Source organism: Heterodontus francisci, chromosome 32 (assembly GCF_036365525.1).
Source record: "Heterodontus francisci isolate sHetFra1 chromosome 32, sHetFra1.hap1, whole genome shotgun sequence".
Classification (NCBI taxonomy): Eukaryota; Metazoa; Chordata; class Chondrichthyes; order Heterodontiformes; family Heterodontidae; genus Heterodontus; species Heterodontus francisci.
Genome location: NC_090402.1, coordinates 23,345,405 through 23,367,486, shown reverse-complemented (window position 1 = coordinate 23,367,486; position 22,082 = coordinate 23,345,405). Strand labels below are relative to the sequence as shown.

At 42.1% G+C, this 22,082-nt stretch overlaps 1 protein-coding gene across 4 annotated transcripts in view; it reads right to left on the bottom strand.

The window, feature by feature from the left end:
- Positions 1–22,082, bottom strand: part of scai (suppressor of cancer cell invasion) — a 226,242-nt gene that overhangs the window by 35,784 nt on the left and 168,376 nt on the right. For all 4 annotated transcript variants that reach the window (XM_068012493.1, XM_068012492.1, XM_068012494.1 and 1 more), the window contains one exon: positions 11,045–11,123. In XM_068012493.1, coding sequence (XP_067868594.1) covers positions 11,045–11,123 — 79 coding nt within the window. The remainder of the gene's footprint in view (positions 1–11,044; positions 11,124–22,082) is intronic.

Genomic DNA, 22,082 nt, shown 5'->3' with positions numbered 1-22,082 from the left:
GGACTTTAGGTTTTTCTAAACTCACTAAGAATACTTCATTATGCAGGAAGAAATTCTTTTTTTATATGACACTTCCGTTATCTGTTTAATAGTTGTGAATGGAAGGCATTACCTCTCCACCATTTGGTAATCCTATTCTAAAATCCAAAACATAAGGGCCACAAGGGGTCCAACAGAGGACTGAGGCTGGGTCATTCACCTCCCACCCCCAACCACCTCCCTCATCGCCCTGCCTTACGGCCCGCCACCAGGATAAAATTCTTGTCCAGGTGTCAGACACACAGGGCCCAATTTTAACTCTTGTGTAAGTGAATGGGTTTTGAACAAGTTAAAATAGGACTCTCGGACACACAGATTTTATCTTACTCTTCCTCCACCCACTCCACCACATAAAACTAGTTATGAAACACTGAGAAGCAGAAACCAATATTTGCCCAAATTAACCATTTAAAAAACATGGAAGAAAGTCTTGTAATAAGCTATTATAGACACCCCGCAGTCAAAATTCCTAATTTGGGATCTTGTGCAAGAAATGTTAAGTTTAAGCATAACAGCGGCTGAGCTTTTCACTCCAGATTACCAAAACATAGGAAGAATAGTAATTAATATTTTGGATCTTTGTTCCCAGTTCTTCTGAACCATCGTTCTTCATGTATAATTTTGATGGCCTTACATGGGCACAATATATTCTGTAGTTCACATTACAAAGGCAATCCTTGCCATAAAATTAATCCAGGAAAAGACCCCTTCGGTGAGTGGATACACTCCTGATTCCTCTTAATCCCATTCCATGAACATCCTCAGCATGAAAAAGTGTTATAGAAAATCAATGTCAGAAATTAGACGTTATAGGAATGTGAAAGCCTCAAAATACCTCTTAGTAATTTCTACCCTTATATTTCTTTTATCAACAATGCCCCTCTTAAAGAGGGAGTGCAGTAAAGAACAATACCTATAGTACCTTGGGAAATGATAAACAAAGGAAGGATACTACAACCCATAAAAAAGGTAAATAAATCTTATGTTTTATGCCGTAACTTTTAATGAACAATAATAATATTGAAATAAAAACAAGAAATGCTGGAAATACTCAGCAGGTTTCAGCATCTGTGGAGAGAGAAGCAGAGTTAACGTTTCAGGTCAGTGACCCTTCAAGTCAATAATAATATTGACACTTGAATATAAATGTAAGCATGCTGAGAAAACTTAATTTGCGAGATAGATATTTCAATGTAGTAAAAGTATATTTTTATTCAACCACAACTTATCTTTAAAATATGACCCAATTTATTTCTTTAGGACTAGATATCAAATAAGTTATTTCCAGATTTATTCCGGTAAAATAAAACTAAATAGAAAGGATTATAAGTTCTTCCAGAAATCCTCAAAGGATATGGGCGAGATGCCAGAGGATTGGAGGTCTGCGAACATTGTACCATTATTTAAAAACAGTACAAGGGATAATCCAAATAATTATAGGTCCATTAGTCTGACCTCAGTGGTGAGTAAATTATTAGAAATCAATTCTGAGAGACAGGATAAGCTGCCATTTAGAAAGGCACAGATTAACCAGGGACAGTCAGCATAGATTTGTTAAGGGAAGGTCATGTTTCACTAACTTGATTGAGTTTTTTGAGGAAGTAACAAGGAGGATTGATGAGGGCGCAGTGGATGTGGTCTACATGGATTTCAGTAAGGCATCTGACAAGGTCCCACATGGCAGACTGGTTAGAAAAATGAAAGCCCATGGGATACAGGAGAATGTGGATTACAGGTTGTAATCCAAAATTGGCTCAGTGACAGGAAACAAAGGGTAGCAGTCGACGGATATTTTTGCAAATGGAAAGTGGTTTCCAGTGGCGATCCACAGGGCTGAGTGTTGGGTTCCTTGCTGTTTGTGGTATATATTAATGATTTGGACTTAAATGTGGGAGGCACGATTGGGAAATTGCTGATGACACAAAAATTGGCTGTGTAGTTGATAGTGAGGAGGATAGCTGTAGACTCCAGAATGATATCAATGGTTCGGTTGAGTGAGTGGAAAAGAGGCAAATGGAATTCAAGCCAGAGAAGTGTGATGTAATGCATTTGGGGAGGGCAAATAAAGCGAGGGAATACACAATAAACAGTAGGATATTGAGAGGGGTAGAAGAAGTGAGATACCTTGGAGTGCATGTCCACAGGTCCCTGAAGGTGGCAGGACAGGTAGATAGAGTGGTAAAGAAGGCATATGGAATGCTTTCCTTTATTGACCAAGGTATAGAATACAAAAGCAGGGATGTAATGCTGGAACTGAATAAAATGTTGGTTAGGCCACAGCTAGAGTATTGTGTACAGTTCTGGTCACCACATTAAAGGAAGGACATAGTTGCTCTGGAGAGAGTACAAAGGAGATTTACAAGAATGTCGCCAGGTCTTGAAAATTGCAGCTACTATGAGGAAAGATTGGATAGGCTGGGGTTGTTTTCCTTAGACCAGAGGAGGCTGAGGGGTGACTTAATTGAGGTGTACAAAATTATGAGCGGCCTAGATAGACAGGAAGAACCTGTTTCGCCTAGCGGAAAGGTAAATTACCAGAGGGCACAGATTAAAAGGTGATTGGTAGAAGGATTAGAGGGGACATGAGGAAATTTCTCCCTCCTTTTTCTTAGTCACTTTTTGCTGGTTTCTAAAATTTGTCCAATTTTCTAACCTACCAATCTTCTTCACAGTATTGAACACATTTTCTTTCAATTTGATATTATCCTTAACTTACTTAGTTAGCCACAGATGGTGCATTCTTCTCAGTCTTTCTTTCTCAATGGAATATATCTCCTTAAATGTCTGCCACTGCTTCTCCACCATACTACCTTTTAACCTATTTTCCCAGTCCACTTTAGCCAACTCTGTCTTCATAAGCTTAAATAAAGGCAATTACAAGTATAAAAGACACTAGACTTAGACCCACATTTCTCACCCTCAAACTGAATGTGAAATTCTATCATGTTATGATTACAGTTGCCTAGAGGCTCACTTACTATGAGGTCATGAATTAATCCTGTCTCATTACACAATACCAGGTCTAAAATATCCTGCTCCTTGGTTTGCTCTAGAACATATTGCTCTGAGGTATCGTCCTGAAGACACTCTATGAACTCATCTTCCAGGCTACCTTTGCCAATTTGATTCGTCCAATCTATACAAAGATTAAAGTTGCCCACAATTATTGCCGTTGCTTTCTTATAAATAATGGGGGCTTATTCACGTATATTCTGTCCTACAGTGTGGCTACTGTTAGCGGCCAAAAACTACTCCCACAAGTGATTTCTTTCCTTTACTATTTCTTATCCCTACCTAAAATGATTCTATATCTTGCTTTTCTGAACCAAGGTCATCTCTCACTCCTGTACTATTCTCATTCTTTAATCTTCCAACAAAGCTCCTCTCAACCTTCTCTTCTCCAAGGAAAACAATCCCAACTTCTCCAATCTATCCATGTAACTGAAGTTCCTCATCCCTAGCACCATTCTCATGAATCTTTTCAGAACTCTCTTTAATGCCCTCCCATCGTTCCTAAAGTGTGGCATCCAGAACTGGACACAATAACTCCAGTTGAGGCCAATCCAGTGTTTTATACAAGTTTAAAATAACTTGCTTGCTTTTGTACTCTATGCCCCCATTAATAAAGCTTACGATGCTGTATGCTTCATTAACCACTCTCTCAACCTGTCCTCCCACCTTCAATGACTTAGGCACATGTGCACCCAGGTCCCTCTGCTCCTGCATCCCCTTTAGAATTGTACCTTTTTGTTTATATTGTCGTTCCACATTCTTCCTACCAAAATGAATCACTTCACACGTCTCTGTATTAAATTCCATCTGCCACTTGTCCGCCAATTATACCAACCTGTCCATCTCCTTTAGAAGTTCTACACTATCTTCCTCACTGTTCATAATGCTTCCAAGATTTGCATCATCCGCAAATTTTGAAACTGTGCCCTGTACATCAAAGTCTAGGTCATTAAATAAATCAGGAAGAGGAGGGGTCCTAATACCAACCACTGGGTCCGTGATTTTAAAAATAAGTCTCATTACCTTTTTTTAAAAAAACTAAAAGCAGTTACGCAAGTTATGCATTTGTGCCTACTTGGGACTATCCAATATTTTTGCTCCCTAATGTGGGTTGTGTTAATAAATGACAGCACTGGAACAGCTTAGTGGTGACAATGTTGAAGTATCGGTCTCTGAACGACGAAATTCAAAAAACAAATTCCATTTTTCTCTAGTACTTGTACTCAGGTTCCCCAAAGGGATACATTCTGAATTACTTAAACTCAAGTGTTTCTGTTAGTGGATCAGTAGCAAATACTAATAGACATGTTACTCCATCATTCTGACACAAGGGTGAATGAGGATAGCGAAGATGACGGATTAAGGAGGCTGTGGGTAGAAGGAGAGGAAATTAAATATCAAATGTGTTAAAATGTTGCCTGGTAACTGTGATATTACAACACTGCAGTGCCAGTCAGTGGGGCAGTTACTCCAAACAAAACTCGGCCTTATTAGGCAAATATAAAATATAAATCTGAAGTAACAATTAGAATTATTGTATTATAATTTCAAGAACGTGACTGTGAGGTTAATAATTAGAGACAATTCTCTTGATGTTTCATAAAGAATATCCACATTAAATTCCTAAAATGTGAATTTACAGATTTCAACTGGGTAGCAGTATGTGCGCTTTAAATGGCCAGAGTACCCATGGGTTAACAGAGGCAAATCAGCACCAAAATTTCCATTCCTGTTTGCTATCTAAAAGACCACAGTTGGAAGTGCATACATGTGGATGTTTGCTGAGGACAGAATCAGGCTATGTTCACCATGGGTGAATAGCATGGCACACCTTGTCAAGATTTACATACAAAGAACAACTATTTGGGCAAGGTACCAAAGGGCAACTATAACCTGTGGAATCACAGCAAAGCAAGAAATTAACAATTTCACAAAACAAGGCAAGAAAGTTTAATTTAAATTCTCATCCTTACGTCAAATCCTTCCATGGCCTTGCCCCCTCCCTATCTCTGTAATTTCCTTCAGTCCTACAACCCCTGAGATCTCTGCGCTCCTAATTCTGGTCTCTTGCGCATACCCAATTTCCATCATCTCATCATTGGTGCTTCAGTTTGCTCAGCCCCAAGTATTAGAATTCTCTTTCTAACCTCTCAAAACTCTATAGCTAGCTCTCTCCTCCTTCATGACACTCCTTAAAATCTACGTCTTTGACCAAGCTTTTGGTCACCTGTCCTATTATTCCTTTATGTAGCAAAGTGTCAAATTGTGTTAGAAATTTCTCCTGTGATGCACTTTCAGACATTTTACTAAGTTAAAGGCACCCATCCACAAAAATTCACTTCCTCCACCACTGACACACAGTGGCAGCAGTGCGTACCATCTAAAAAATGCACTGCAGCAATGCATCAAGGCTCCTTAGACAGCATCTTCCAAACCCGCGACCTCTATTACCTAGAAGGACAAGGACAGCAGCTGCATGGGAACACCACCACCTGCAAGTTCCCGTCCAAGTCACACACCATCCTGACTTGGAACTATATCGCCGTTTCGTCACTGTCGATGGGTCAAAATCCTGGAACTCCCTTCCGTACAGCACTGTGGGTGTACCTACCCAACATGGACCGCAGCGGTTCAGGAAGGCAGCTCACCACTGCCTTCTCAACGGCAATAAATGCTGGCTTAGCCAGTGATGCCCACGTCCCATAATTGAATTTTTAAAAATGCAAGTTGTAGTTGCTCATATATTCAATAACTCACTGGAGTCAGGCCCCCTAACGGATGGCCGGGAGGAGCCGGGCCCCCTACCTGATGACTGGAAGGAGGCTCAGGTTACACCAAGATTCAAAAAGGGAAAGAAGTTAGAAATGGAAAATGATAGGCCTATGAGCTTGGTCAGTGATAGAGGTTGCTAGAAGGAATAATAATAGAAGGAACACAAACAAGGAAGTTATGCTAAACCTTTATAATGCACTGTTAGGCCCCAGTTGGAGTACAGTGGCCAGTTCTGGGCACCACACTTTAGGAAGCAGATCAAGGCCTTTGAGAGGGTGGGAATATTTACTAGAATAGTACAAAGGATGAAGGACTTCAGTTACGTTGAAAGACTAGAGAAACTGGGATTGTTCTGCTTAGAGCAGAGAAGGTTAAGGAGTGATTTGTTAGATGTGTTTAAGATCACAAAGTGATTCCTGACAACGCAGCGGCCCGCTTACGTCATCAGGAATGCGCTAAGCGTGCACATGCGCAGGTACATCTTGCCAGGACTAAGTGGCGCATGCGCGGGATGACATCATCGCATATCAGCGCCTAGTCCATCTTCGCACATGTGCAATAAAGCGTCATCAGGTATCCAGCCCCCCACTCGGCTGGAGAAAGCGGCTGAATGGGAGATTTTGAGGCTGGAGCCCGAACCCCGTCACTCACCCCCGCCCCATTAGCCGCTCTCCCCCCTCGGCAACTTGCTCCAGGCCTCGATACTTCCTCCCCATGAGCCGCACGGTCCAGACTTCGCTGCTCCGCACCCCCACCCCCCTGGCTGATTGCTCCTTGCTTTGCACCATCCCACTCTCCGGCCGCTCTCTCCCTGCCACCACCACCCCCATTCCTTCAGCCCCTAGCTCTGGGCTGCGCCACTTCCCTCCTCTCGGCCACTCGCTTCTGTGTCGCCCTGTCACCCCTTGCAGTCTGCCTTGCTTCTTTGAGCAGCGTGGACAATGATCAAACATGGGAACGAGTGAATGAGAGCAGGGAAGCGGCGTGGCCAATTACTAGCAGCTGGGGGAGGGGCGGGTGCGGAGAGCGAGCGGTGTGGCGTGAGCGGGGAACAATGGGCAGGGGAGTGGGGGTTGCTGAGCAGCTATGTCTGGAGCGAGTGGCTGAGAGGGGGGGGGGGGGGGGGGTGGGGAAGCAGCCGGTGGGGAGAGGGGGAGAAAGCGAGTTGCCGATGGGGGAAAGAGTGGCCAGTGTGGCGGGAGCTAGTAGCTGCATTCGGGTGAAATCACTCCTGGTCAGTCATAAACGAATCACAATAACATATTGGCAGCACATTTTATACTCTGCCCAATTTTCAATCGGGGTGACAATTCACTATCTTCCAATGGAAATGCATTCATAAAATTCCTTTTGTATTTAATAGGATTACTGGAATATTAAATGGATCTGAGGATCACACTTAGTATCCTTTAACTACATAGCATATTACTGGGCTTCCATCCAACCTAATGTAAGGTTAGTTTGCTAGAACAATCTAGCCATAAGCATTTCCTGGGATAAATTGAGCAGCACCATCTTTAATCCTGGCAACTGCCTGAACGTCACAGACACTGACGTCCCAGTTGAAGAACTTGCATTTACGCATGTGCAAGTACTGCGCCATCTAGTGGTTGCATTGTCTTAAAATCATGAAGGGTTTTGTTAAGAGTAAATAAGGGGAAACTGTTTCAAGTGGCAGACGGGTCTATATAACCAGAGAACACAGATTTAAGATAATTGGCAAAGAACCAGAGACAACATGAGAAAAATATTTTTTACACAGTGAATTATGATGATCTGAAATGCACTGCCTGAAAGGGTGGTGGAAGCAGATTCAAAAATAACTTTTAAAAGGGAATTAGATAAATGCATGAAGGAGACCAATTTACAGAGTGTTGAGGGAAGAGTAGGGAAGTGTGATTATTTGGATAGCTTTCAAAGAGCTAGCACATGCATGATGGACCAAATGGCCTCTTTCTGTGCTACATCATTCTAGGATTCTATAATGGATCATTCAGGATACTCTATACGAACAACTTGATGGAGTATGGATTATAAAGGACATGCAGTATGGCATCCAGTAAAGGCCATCTCTCAGCAGCATAGTTAAATTCCTCAAGAAGATTACTAGGTTGATGGATGAAGGTAGTTCAAAAGCCATTGTATATTTTGACTTTCAAAGTTTTTGACAAGGTGTCACACACTATATTACAGTATAAGGTAGAGCCTTGTGGGATTGGAGGTTAGAACCTGGATTGGATAGAGAATTCACTGTGCTCTCGTAAACAGAGAGTGGTCAGTAATTCTAGCAGTTCTGCATGGACTTGTACTATTTTTTTCTTTTTGGATTAAAAACTGCGTGTGTGCCTTTAAGACTGTTAAAAATAGTGTACCTTTAAGAGAGAGAAGATTCTAGAAATCTTGGGACACAGTTACCACAGCTGCATTTTGGTTACCCTGAGCAACAGCAGGTCACATGGTATGATGTGTCCAATATGACTCTGTGTGGAGCTGGCAGAGACCAGTTTGAACCAGTTAGTTCTGAGAGAGTTTTTCTAGCGGGCGATCTGAAGAAAGGAGCTGTTTTATTCTCTCTCAAGAAAAATTCTACCAAGATACAAGCCAAGTTAATTCCTTGAACAAGAAAGAAAAGCTTTTCTTGTTCAACAAATTATTTGTATTGCTGTGCTCATCATTGAAAGAACTGTTTAATGCTACTGCAGCCAAACTGTTTGAATGCCTGTCAAGAACACAGAGTATTTTCATCAAATCCGGATAAAGATTTTGAGTGAAATTTGATTATCTTCACATTCGAAGACTTCATTCATCAGGAATATAAAACGAAAAACTTACTTCTTCATTTTATTCTTAAGAGACAGGTTTTTTAAAAATTAGCTATCGTTAAAACTGGACCACTGTTATTTTTGAACGTATGTGCGTGCATGCGGGGGTTAGATTAAATTAAGCAGTTACAAGATCTTTAGACATAGGTTTATATTAATAGTGTTGAAGATTTGGGCGGCACAATGGCGCAGTGGTTAGCACCGCAGCCTCACAGCTCCAGGGACCCGGGCTCGATTCTGGGTACTGCCTGTGCGGAGTTTGCAAGTTCTCCCTGTGACCGCGTGGGTTTTCGCCGGGTGCTCTGGTTTCCTCCCACAACCAAAGACTTGTAGGTTGATTGGTAAATTGGCCATTATAAAAAATTGCCCCTAATGTAGGTAGGTGGTAGGGAATATGGGATTACAGTAGGGTTGTTGATCAGCACAGACTCGGTGGGCCGAAGGGCCTGTTTCAGTGCTGTATCTCTAAATAAAATTTAGTTTTTTAATGAATAGTTAATTTGTTGTTGTCTGAAGATACTCGGTTTCGTCTGTTTCATTCTGGGGATACTGGAGTGTTTAATTTGGCTGTTTTTTCCGATTTGGTGAAAACTTAATAATATGCGGCGACCTGTAGAGTGACGGGACTGAATTAACAGTGCGTTGCTTCCACCGCGGTCGTAATACTAGGCACAAGCGGAATTATACAGGGACAACGTTAAAGCAGTTTGTCTTCATGATTTATATCAACGATCCGGATAAAGACATTGGAGTGGTTCCGTAAACAGACAGAACAGAATGAATCTCTCTGCTGGTGTCAGAGCCCTTAAGAGAAAAAAAGATAATCTAATCTAGATGCGATGGAGAATGAGCATACGTCTGGCAGATGACAGTTAAGGTAAATAAATGTAGTGTAATGCATGTGGATAGGGCAAATGCCAAGCATGTACATAATGCCTGTTCAAAGGGAGAAACAAGCATGCTATAGTGCATGAGTTTCTAAAAGAGCCATAAACAGTTACTCTATGACAATGCTAAGAGGCTATAGCAAAAGCAAATAGAGCATTAGGATGTATAACTAGGACGATCCAATATTAAGAGCACTAAAATTTCCTTAGACAAGACCCTGTTTAAGCCCATGCGGAACACCACTCACGTCTGGAGATATGGAGGCCTGAGAAAAGGTTCAGAGCAGGGCCACTAAATTAATAAGTATAAAAAGTCTTTGCTAGAACGATAGGCTCAAGGAGCCCTTATCCTTTAAAACAAAAAACAGATGCAGGGGAGACTTGATTAAACTTTAAAATGATGAAATGGTGTTTTAAAACATGAAAGCTTCAAGATCTGACTGGAAGAAGACCAGAAGAACAATTTCATTTTTTTGGAAACAGAACAAATTTCAAGACAAAAGAGCAAAGAAACCAACAGAATACAAATTCCCAACTGTCTCAGGGAAATTATTTTGTTTTTGTACTCACTAATGTGTAAAAAAAGCTCCATTGTTGACACAAGCCAGGCAATGACTATCTTCAACAAGAGAGAATCTAACCATCTCCCCTTGATGTTTAATTGCATTAACATCGCTGAATCCTCTACAATCAACATTCTGGGGAGAGGTGGGGTGGAGCAGTCACCATTGACCAGAAACTTAACTAGACCAGCCATGTGAATAATGTGGCTATAAAAGCAGGTCAGAGGCTGGGAATTCTGCAATGAGTACCTCGCTGCCTGACTCCCCAAAGACTGTCTACCATCTACAAGGCCTAAGTGCAGCATGAAGGAAAACTCTCCACTCGCATGGATGGGTGCAGCTCCAACACTCCAGAAGCTTGACTCCATCAAAGTCAAAGCAGCCCACTTGATTGGCACCCCATTCACCACCACAAACATTCACTCCCTCCACCAATGGTGCACTGTGACAGCAGTTTGGACCATCTACAAGATGCACTGTGGCAACTCACGAAAGCTCCTTTGACAGTACTTTCCAAACCCTTGAGCTCTACCACCTAGAACAAGGGCAGCAGACACATAGGAACACCACCACCTGCAAGTTCCCCTCCAAGCCACACACCATCCTGACATGGAACTATATTGCCGTTCCTTCACTGTCGCTGGGTCAAAATTCTGGAGCTCCCTCCCTAAAACCAGTGAGGATGTACTTGGACAATGTACATGGACTACGGTAGTTCAAGAAGATGGCTCATCACTACCTTCTCGAGGGCAATTAGGGATGGACAATAAATGCTGCCCTTGCCAGTAACGCGCAGATCCCATGAACAAATAAAAAAAGTTGAACATTTTTTAAAATTCTCCTGTGTTCAACCAAATCTCCCAGTCCCCTTCCCTGCAAATTGGGATGTTTAATCATTCTCAACTCAATTCAAGCCCTGAAAATGACAGGAAATATTCCTTTACTATACCTTCATAATCACAACGACCTGTAGGAAACACGCCAGTAGCTGACAGATAGACCAGGAGGACGCTATTTCCAGGCAGCTCCTGAAAATGAAAATACAAGTACTTATCATTGATATTTCATGTAGCATTGTCTTTAAAACATAACCTGAAAACATCATCAATTTTCTTATTGCTCTTCATTTTTAAACTTCAGGTACAAGTAAAACAAATGAACTAAAATAATAGATGGGTATACGCTGGTGTTCTGATGTATTGTAAACCATTTGACTGATTAAATCCATCCATTTTGGACAAAAAGTACTTGTTTTAAAAGTGATTTAGAGCAGGAGCATTCAAGCTTTTTGTTATTGTGGGCCTCTGGGCTTTTTTATTCGTTTGGGGGATGTGGGGGTTGCTAGCTAGGCCAGCATTTATTGCCCATCCCTATTTGCCCTCGAGAAGATGGTGGTGAGCTGCCTTCTTGAACCGCTGCAGTCAGTGGGGTGTAAGTACACCAACAGTGCTGTTAGGCAGGGGAGTTCCAGGAATTTGACCCAGCGACAGTGAAGGAACGCCAATATAGTTCCAAGTCAGGATGGTGTGTGGCTTGGAGGGGAACTTGCAGGTGGCGGTGTTCCCATGCATCTGCTGCCCTTATCCTTCTAAGTGGTAGAGGTCGCGGGTTTGGAAGGTGCTGTCAAAGCAGCCTTGGTGAGACGCTGCAGTGCATCTTGTAGATGGTACACACTGCTGCCACTGTGCATCGGTGGTGGAGGGAGTGAATGTTAAAGGTGATGGATGGGGTGCCAATCAAGCAGGTTGCTTTGTCTTGGATGGTGTCAAGCTTCCTGACTGTTGATGGAGCTGCACCCATCCAGGCGAGTGGAGAGTTTTCCATCACACTGCACTTCGGCCTTGTAGATGGTGGACAGGCTTTGGGGAGTCAGGCGGCCAGTTACTCATTGCAGAATTCCCAGCCTCTGACCTGGTCTTGTAGCCAAAGTACTTATGTGGCTGGTCCAGTTCAGTTTGTGGTCGATGGTGACCCCCAGGATATTGATGGTGGGGGATTCAGCAATGGTAATGCTACTGAATGTCAAGGGGAGATGGTTAGATTCTCTCTTGTTTGAGATGGTCATTATCTGGCGCTTAAGTGGCAAGTAACATTTGCGCCACACATCAGCCCAAGCCTGGACTTTGTCCAGGTCATGCTGCAAATGGACACGGGCCGCTTCAATATCTGAAGAGTCAGGAATGGTACTGAACATTGTGCAATCATCAGCGAACATCCCCACTTCTGACCTTATGATTGAGGGGAGGTCACTGATGAAGCAGCTGAAGATGATTGGGCCTAGGACACGAATGATCCTGAGGAACTCCTGCAGTGATGTCCTGGGACTGATGATTGACCTCCAACAACCACAACCATCTTCCTTTACAGTAGGTATGACTCCAACCAGTGGAGTGTTTTCCCCGATTCTCATTGACTCCAGTTTTGCTAGGGCTCCTTGATGCCATACTCGGTCAAATGCTGCCTTGATGCCAAGGTCAGTCACTCTCACCTCACCTCGAGTTCTGCTCTTTTGTCCATATTTGGACCAAAACTGTAATGAGGTCAGCAGCTGAGTGGCCCTGGCAGAACCCGAACTGAGCAGGTTACTGCTGAACAAGTACCACTTGACAGCACTGTCGACAACCCCTTCCATCACTTTGCCGATGATCGGGAATAGACTGATAGGGCGATAACTGTCCGCGTCAGCTTTGTCCTGCTTTTTGTAGACAGGCACACCTGAGCAATTTTCCACATTGCCAGGTAGATGCCAATGTTGTGACTGTACTAGAACTCAGCTAGGGGCATGGCTAGTTTTGGAGCACAAGTCTTCAGTACTATTGCTGGAATGTTGTCAAGGGCCATAGCCTTTGCAGCATCCAGTGCCTTCAGCCGTTTCTTGATATCACGTGGAGTGAACCGGATTGACTGAAGACTGGCATCTGTGATGCTGGGACCTCAGGAGGAGGCAAAGATGGATCATCCATTCAGTACTTGTGGCTGAAGATGGATGCAAATGCTTCAGCCCTGTTTAGTTTAGTTTAGAGATACAGCACTGAAACAGGCCCTTCGGCCCACCAAGTCTGTGCCTACATTCCTACCACATCCCCACCTGTCCCTATATTTCCCTACCACCTACCTATACTAGGGGCAATTTATAATTGCCAATTTACCTATCAACCAGCAAGTCTTTGGCATGTGGGAGGAAACCGGAGCACCCGGAGAAAACCCACGCAGACACAGGGAGAACTTGCAAACTCCACACAGGCAGTACCCAGAATTGAACCCGAGTTGCTGGAGCTGCGAGGCTACGGTGCTAACCACTGCGCCGCCCTGTGTCTTTCGCATCAATGTGCTGGGCTCCCCCATCGTTGAAGATGGGGATGTTTGTGGAGCCTCCTCCTGTCAGTTAACTGTCCACCACCATTCACGACTGGATGTGGCAGGACTGCAGAGCTTAGATCTGATCTGTTGGTTGTGGGATCGCTTAGCCCTGTCTATTGCATGCTGCTTCTACTGTTTAGTATGCAAATAGTCCTGTGTTGTAGCTTCACCAAGCTGACACCTCATTTTTAGATATGCCTGGTGTTGCTCCTGGCATGCCCTCCTGCACTCTTCAGGAGCAACATAAAGTTTAACTTCAAGTTCCCATTAACGTGCATAGCTCAAGTTGCTGGCATTAACAGATCTTGGTGTTCTGATGTAGTATTTAATCATCAATGAGGCAACAGTTCTAAGAACAGCTCTTTCTATACCTCCAGGTCCACAAAACCCCAAAAGGACAAATCAGCATTTAAGAAATAAATGCAAATAGGAGTCAGTAGCTTGAGTTCAAGGGACAGTTTGTCAAGTGTTAAGGCTGCAGGTATTCCACAGGCCAATTTGGACACTCCTGGTTTAGACTGCTTAAAATAAATAATTTACACGTCTAAGTCTTACGTAATTAAGAATACAGCAACACAGTGGAAGCACAAGGCTTATTCCATTATAACTTAGTAATTCAGTGTCTGTTTTTGTTTCAGATGAGTAGGCAAAATACCGGTCTTGATTGGGGAAGTTAGCCAATTAAATGTATTGCAGTAAGAAGCCTGTTTTCACTCCAATGCAATGTAACAGACCAGTTTGTGTCCACACTTCCCTACAGGTTGAAATCCTGTCTTGGCTGTACCTGAATTGACATCCTGAATCGAGGCAGATTTGGGGGAAGACCCTAAATGACTCGTGTGTCTTACACAGTTGCATTGTATTTACTGCACAGAAATAGGCCATTTGGCCCAACAAGTCCATGCCATGTTTATGCTCCACACAAGCCTCCTCCACCCTACTTCAGCTGACCACATCAACATATCCTTCTATTCTTTTCTCCCTCATGTGTTTATTGTTAAGGAAGTGCTTCCATTTAAAAAATTTTTTTTGAGGACTCGTGTTTAAAATTGTGAAAATGGATTCATTTGGAAGACTGAGGAAATTCCATTGATGCTGGACTGCTTCTTAAAAAAAACGGTGTTACTGGATGTCACGTGTCTTATGCCAAATCAACAACAGGAGCCTTGGTGACTAGGGGGAATTGTTTAGAGAAAAGTGACATGTCAAGATTTATGGTGATAAAGAGTTGGTTCTGCTTTGGATATTGTTTTGAATCAGTCTGCTGAGAGAAGCCACTAGCATCCTTTTTCCACCTCTTTGAGAAACCCTGAGAATCCAGTGTGATAGCTAAAACCCAATGCTGCATTTCTCCTGCAAAGCCTGCCAGACTAATCCTCGACGGCGCCTGAGGAGAATGACACCAAAAAGATCCAAGTGACAGCCGTCTACACATAACTGGGATGTCAGAAAAAGGACAAATGATATCATTCCATATCTTCTCCTTTTCCTTCAAGAATTAACAAGCATTTGGCCAAAGTTTTTATTGTCTTTTTGTAAAGAGATCTCTACAGAGAAAACATCTTTATTTTTTCTTTAACCTGGGTGTGTGTGTGTGTGTGTTGGGCTAACTTAGATGGGTACTTCCATATTTCAATCTGTGTTAATGCTTGGCATCTTTACTGAATAGGTCTTGTTTTATAATAAATTAATAATTTTGTTGTTTATTAAAGAAACCTGGGTGGTGGATTTTATTCTGGAAAAAATAGAGTATATAATTGGCTGTATCGGTAACTTGGTAAACATTTAAATATATGTTGTGACCTGTGGAGAGGTGGAACTAGAGAAAGGCCGTGCACACCTCCAGCCTCGATCGTAACATATAATTCGGGGCTCCATGCGGGATAACCCAAAGCCGATGACGTGCAATTGTAAGTGGGGTAAGAATAATTGAACAAATGAAAAGAAAAACACTAGGTTTCTTGTGCATTAGAGTAAAGTTTACCAGAATGGCTTTGTCAGTTGCTACGACCTTTCTGGAGAGGGAGGACGTATCCCTGAGTGATTTCAAAATCCTAACCAAGGCTAGGCTAAAATAATTGGCAGAAAATTTGGAGTTAGAGTTAAAAACAGGAGCTAAGAAAGCAGACATATTTAAAGCAGGAGCACAGGACTTGAAATTGAAAGAAGGAAAAGGCAATCCAGATTGTAATTCAGTTGAATTAGCTAGAATTCAGCTGCAGATGAAGCAGCTTGAACAGGAAAAAGAAATGAAAAAACTCGACCTTGAAAGAAAAAAAGAAATGAATTAGAATTTCAAAGGGAGCAAGCAGAGCTGCAAGAGAGAGAGAGAAAGAGATACATAAAGGCAGCAAGAAATTACATTCCAATTTAAAAAGCGAAAACTAAAAAAAGAGTGGCCTTGACACCGATGAAAATTCGGGTGTGGAAAGACCTGACTCCAACCCAGGACCTAGTGGAGAGCTGTTTAAATTTGTGTAAGCCCTCCCGAAGTTTGAAGAAAGGGACATAGAGGCATTTTTCATTTCATCTGAAAAGATAACTATACAGATGAAGTGGCTGAAGGAAAGCTAGACACTGCTCATGCAATAATAAAAACAGCAAGTGCTGGAAATACTCAGCAGGTCAGGCAGCATCTGCGGAGAGAGATGCAGAGTTATGGTCTGTGACCTTTCATCAGAACTGCTCATGCAAAGCAGATCGATGGGCAGAGCTCATGAAGTTTATGCCATGCTTTCTGAGGAGGCTTCTGCATATTATGAGATGGCAAAAAAGGCTATTCTCGCTGCTTATGAGTTGGTCCCTGAAGCTTACAGGCAGAAATTTCAGAACCTCCGGAAACAGCCTGGGCAGACTTGTATAGAATTTGAGAGGGTAAAGCAAATTAACTTTGATCATTGGATGCGTGCACTAAAGGTAGAGGCCACATATGATACCCTCAGGAAAATAGGTCTGGAAGAATTTAAAAAGTTACTCTTTCTGTTAGGAAGAACCCAGGTAGAGAACCAGAAGGTCTCAACAGCCAGACAGGCAGCTGAGATCGCTGATGATTATGAGCTTGTTTACAAGCCCAAACCCTTTTATTGTCACTCCCACAAACCCGAGAAGGATAGAAGGTGGGAGGGTGAAAGGAAGGCAAGTAGCTGGGGACAAGAAGGGACAGCTGCGAATGCCCGGGATCTCCTCCTCAGGCCAGAAAGAAGGATGCTGAGGGTGAAATGAGGTCCACAAGCCTAAGTGTTTCCATTGCCACAAGGTGGGACACCTTTGTGCAGAATGCTGGAAGTTTCAGGGTAAATCCATGGGACTTATCGGGGTACACAAAGCCAATGCAGAGAAAGGGGTCCTGACCAAGAGTATGACAGATCAGGCGGTAGCTTTGACTGCAGCTGTAAGGCCAAGTACAAAAACTGCTGTGAGTACAGGGGACATGAACAGGAAACCTGAGAGTTATGGGGAATTTTTGTCAAAAGGAAAAGTAACTCCTTATCCCTCAAGTGAGGCAGATAAACCTATAGTTATACTTAGGCATACAGGAGCCACCCAAACTCCTTTGCTGGGGAACAGCATAACCTTTCCACTGGAGAGCGCACTGAATGCCAAGGTTTTAGTGAATGGTATTGGCGGTGAGTATATACCCATACCTTTGTATCATATGCACCTGGAGTGTGACCCAATGTCTGGAATGGTAACCGTAGGAGTTGTCCACTGTTTTCCTGTAGACTGAGTTGACCTACTCCTAGGGAGTGATTTGGCCGGAGTGAGGGTAGTAGCTTCTCCAGTAGTCACAGAAAGACCAAGTGAAGATAAAGAGACAGAGCAGTTGCAGGAAAAGGTTCCAGGAATTTTTCCTTCATGTTTAGTGACCCGAGCAATGGCTAAACAAGTTCCGTTGTCAGAGGTAAAATTGTCACCATAGACAGAGAGCAGAATATCTGAAACTTTCATTGGGGATTTGGATAATCCAAAGGAAATGTTCAGTAAGTCTTCTCTGATCAAGGCTCAGCAAGCTGATCCAGAGTTAAGTAAAGTGGCACAATCGGCTCTAACTGAAGCTGAAGCAAAAGGGAGTTCCAGAAGGCTAGTATATTAAAAATGGGATTCTGATGACGAAGTGGAGACCTCCTCACAGACCTGCGGATGAAGAATGGACATAGTTCACCAGATGGTGGTACCGCTGAAGTATTAAGGATAGCCCATTAAATTCCTACGGCGGGACATGTGGAATCGGGAAGACCCAATCATGTATAGGTCAATATTTTTACTGGCCAGCTCTTTCCAAGGACGTGGAGCAGTTTTGTAAAACGTGCCATACAGAAAACCAGCAGCTCTAATTCCCATACCAATTTTTGGGGAACCATTTAGTAGGGTGTTGTAGATGGTGTGGAACCTTTACCAAAAACGGGACATCTATATACTCACTATTATGGATATGGCTACTCAGTTCCCAGAGGCCATTCCCTTGAGAACAATTTCTGCTAAGGTAATGGCAGAAAAGTTAACCCAGTTCTTCACTAGATCTGGATTACCGATTGAGATCCAGTCAGATCAAGGTTCTAGTTTTATGTCTAAAATTTTTCAAGAAATTGAGTAATCTTGGTATAATAGTTAGCCTCTTCAGCATACTACCCATAGACACAAGGGGCTTTATATCGGTACCATCAGACCCTCAAAACAATGATCAGGGCATACTGTCATGAATATCCCCATGATTGGGACAAAGGGCTGGAATTTCTTTTGTTTACCACTAGGGATTCACCTCATGAGTCTACCAGTTTTAGTCCTTTTACCTCATGTCTATGAACTAATTCAAGAGGTCCTCTAAAACTAAATTAAAGAAAAGTTTTTAGAACAGATGGATGAATCTTCCGTGTTGGATTATGTGTTCTGGGAGCGGCTCACAAGAGCCTGCAAAGTGGCTCAGGAACACCTTAGAGCTTCCCAAACAACCATGAAGAAACGGACAGATAAGTATGCCAAGACCCGAACATTTCAATCAGGGGATGAGGTGTTAGTATTACTGCCTTTACAGGGTGAACTGCTGAAAGCACAGTTCAGTGGACCATATATGGAGTAGTCAAAAGGATTGGTGAAGAAAATTATTTGATTGACACTCCAGATTGCTGAAGAAAGAATCAGCTATGTCACATCAATATGTTGAAACAATGTCACTGCTGGGAGGAGGATAAGCAAGCATAGGTAGGGTCAGGTAGTACGGACAGTGAAGGATGAAAGGGATAGTGAGGATGAGGCAGAAGGAGGCCTAGACAATTCTCAAATTGAACCTCCTACTATCTGGTTAGCGAATACTGAATTGTTAGGGAGATTAGACACAATGCTTTCATACTTAGATGCAGAACTACGAGAAGACCTAACAAGGCTACTCATAAAATTTAAAGAAGTTTGTTGGGATAAATCAGGATGTACAACCATAGTCGTACATGTGGATGTAGGAGAATCCTCTCCTACAAAACAGCATCCTTATCGCTTAAGTTCAGAGAAACAGGCTCAGATAAAAGCAGAAATCCAATACATGCTGGAAAACCACCTAATTGAATACAATCAAAGCAGCTGGAGTTCCCCAGTCATGTTAGTGCCGAAACCTGACAGTTCAACTAGATTTTGCATAGACTACAGAAAGATTAATGCAGTAACAAAAGCAGACTCCTACTCCATTTCTTGCTTGGAAGACTGTATTGACAGAGTTGGCAGTGCCACATTTCTTACCAAAATAGATTTGTTAAAGGGATACTGGCAGGTTTCTTTAACACCCTGAGCTAAAGAAATATCAGCCTTTGTCACACCAGATGGTCTTTTCCAATGCCGAGTGATGCCATTTGGGCTAAAAAATTGACACAGCAACTTTTCAGAGACTAATGAACCAAGTGGCAGACAGTGTTCCTAACCGTATGGTTTACCTTGACGATGTTCTGGTATACAGTAACACTTGGAACAACTGGAAGCATTATTTAGAAAATGACAGTCAGCTGATTTGGTGATAAACATTGCAAAAGTGAATCTGCAAACGTGGGGGCAACCTACCAAAGGAATGTAGGACAAGGACAAGTGTTGCCAAGAACACCAAAAGTACAAGCATTCATGGAGTTCCCTGCCCCTCAGACTAAACAAGAAATCATGAGGTTTTTGGGGATGTGTAGTTTCTACCACGTTTGTACCAAATTTTAAGGCTACAGCTGCTCCACTGATGGATTTGCTACAAAAAAAGCTAAGATAGTATGGTCAAGTGAATGCCAAGCATCTTTTGAGAGTCTAAAAGCCATTTTGATCAATGAACCCATGTTGGCTACTCCCAATTTCACCAAGCCCTTCAAGGTAGCAATTGATGCTAGTGACCTGGGGGTCAGTGCAGTCCTGTCACAAGACAATGAATTGGGCATAGAAAGGCCACTGCGATCAACACCAAATGAAATACTCAACAGCGAAAATGGAAACCCTGGGCTTACCACTAGCTCTTAAGCATTTTGAGGTATATGTCCGCCACAACTACAGAAAGACACTGGTATATACTTTTCATAACCCCCTAGCCTTTGTGGAATAATTCAAAAACCAGAATACCAGGCCATTTCAATGGAGTTTCTATTGCAGCCCTATCATTTAAAGATTATCCACATTGGGGGGAAAAAACAATGTATTTTCTGATGCTTTGTCTAGAATTTAACCTTGCTTTGAATTATCTGAGTTCAAAGAGTGAATGAGAATGAGTGTGTAAATATGTTTTAATTTTTTTTCATTTTTTTCCACTCTTGGTAATGAAACGCATTTAAGAATGGTGTTTCATTCCTCCAAGGATAGAGGTGTTATGAAAGTGCTTCCATTTAAAAACATTTTTTTTTGAGAACTCGTGTTTAAAATTGTGCAAATGGATTCATTTGGAAGACTGAAGAGATTCCATCGATGCCAGACTTCGTTTTTTTTTAAATGTCACGGGAAGGACTCGAGATATCTGTTTAAAAACAACCCTTACTGGATGTCACATGTCTTAAGTTAAATAAACAGCACGAGCCTTTGTGGCTAGGGGGAGCTGTTTACAGTGAAGTGGCATGTCAAGATTTATGGTGATCAAGAGTTGGTTTTGTTTCGGATATTGTTTTGCGTCATTTGGGGGTGAGCCTGCTAAGAGAGAAGCCCCCAGCATCCTTTTTCCACTTCTATGAGAAACCCTGCGAATCCAGTATGATAGCTGAAACCCACAATGCCATATTTCACCTGCAAAGCCTGCCAGACTAATCCTCGACGTCGTCTAAAGAGAACTGCTCCAAAAAGATCCCAGTGACAGTCGTCTAAGCGTATTTGGGATGCCAGAAAAGGGACAACTGATATAATTCCATATCTTCTCCTTTTCCTTTTAGAATTAACAAGTATTTGGCCAAAGTTTTTTTTGTCTTTTTGTAAAGAGATTTCTGCAGAGAAAACTTCTTTATTTTTTACTTTAATCTGTGACTGTATGTGTGTGTTGGGCTAATTTAGAAGGGAACTTCCATATTTCAATCTGTGTGTTAATGCTTTGCATATTTACTGAATAAGTCTCGTTTTATAATTAATTATTAATAATTTTGTTGTTTATTAAAGAAACCCGGTTGATGGATTTTATTCTGAAAAAAGAGAGTATATAATTGGCCATATCGGTAACTGGGTAAACATTTAAATATATGTTGTGACCCATGGAGAAGTGGAACTAAAGAAAAACAGGGCATTCCTCCAGCCTTGGTCGTAACATTATCTAGCTATCCCTTAAATGCATCTTTGCTAGTCACCCCAACTACTCCTTGTGGAGGAGAGTTCCACATTCTAACCACTCTCTGGTTAATAAATTTCTCCTGAAGTCCCTGTTGGATCTATTAGTGACCACTAGTTCTGGTTTCCCTTGCAAGAGCAAACATCTTTTCTACATCTACCCTATCAAACCCTTTCATAATATTTAAGGCTTCAATCAGGTCACCCTCAGTCTTCCCTTTTCCATCTTCCATGATGGATGTCACCTCAGTTCTGGTATTCTAGCAAGTATTTTTTGCCTCTATATCCTTTTTATAACATGGATACCAGAACTGTTCACAGTGCTCCAAGTGTGATCAAACCAAGGTTCTCTACAAATTCAACAGAATGTTTCTGCTTTTTTCTTCTAGAAATAAACCCCAGTGCATTGTTTGCTTTTTCTCAAATGGCTTTATTAACCTGTGTCGCTACCTTTAGTGATTTGTATATCCGTACCCCCAGATCCCTCTGCTCCTCCCCCATTTCCATCTTGTCTTGTCCAAAGTCTTGGACAAGTCTTGTCCAAATTCTCCCTGGTAAGTACCAAGTATTGAATTTAATAATTCTACCATTACCTGCAAGTTAATTGTGTGTAACCTTAGTGATGCTATCCCTATCCTGATGTTTTGTTGTTTGTGTATAGAATACTATTTCTTCTTATATTCCTTGATAATTTAAGTTTCTCTTTGCTTTCTTAATTGTTTTATGAACTTCTTTCCTAAACTTTTTGTATTCCCTTTTGTTATCCTCTCTTTTTGTCTGCGCACTTAGTCTTTTTCTTCAGTTTCAATTTTTCCCTTCTTGCTTTATTCATCCATGGTGTGTCATTACTGGCTAACTTGTTTGTACTTTTT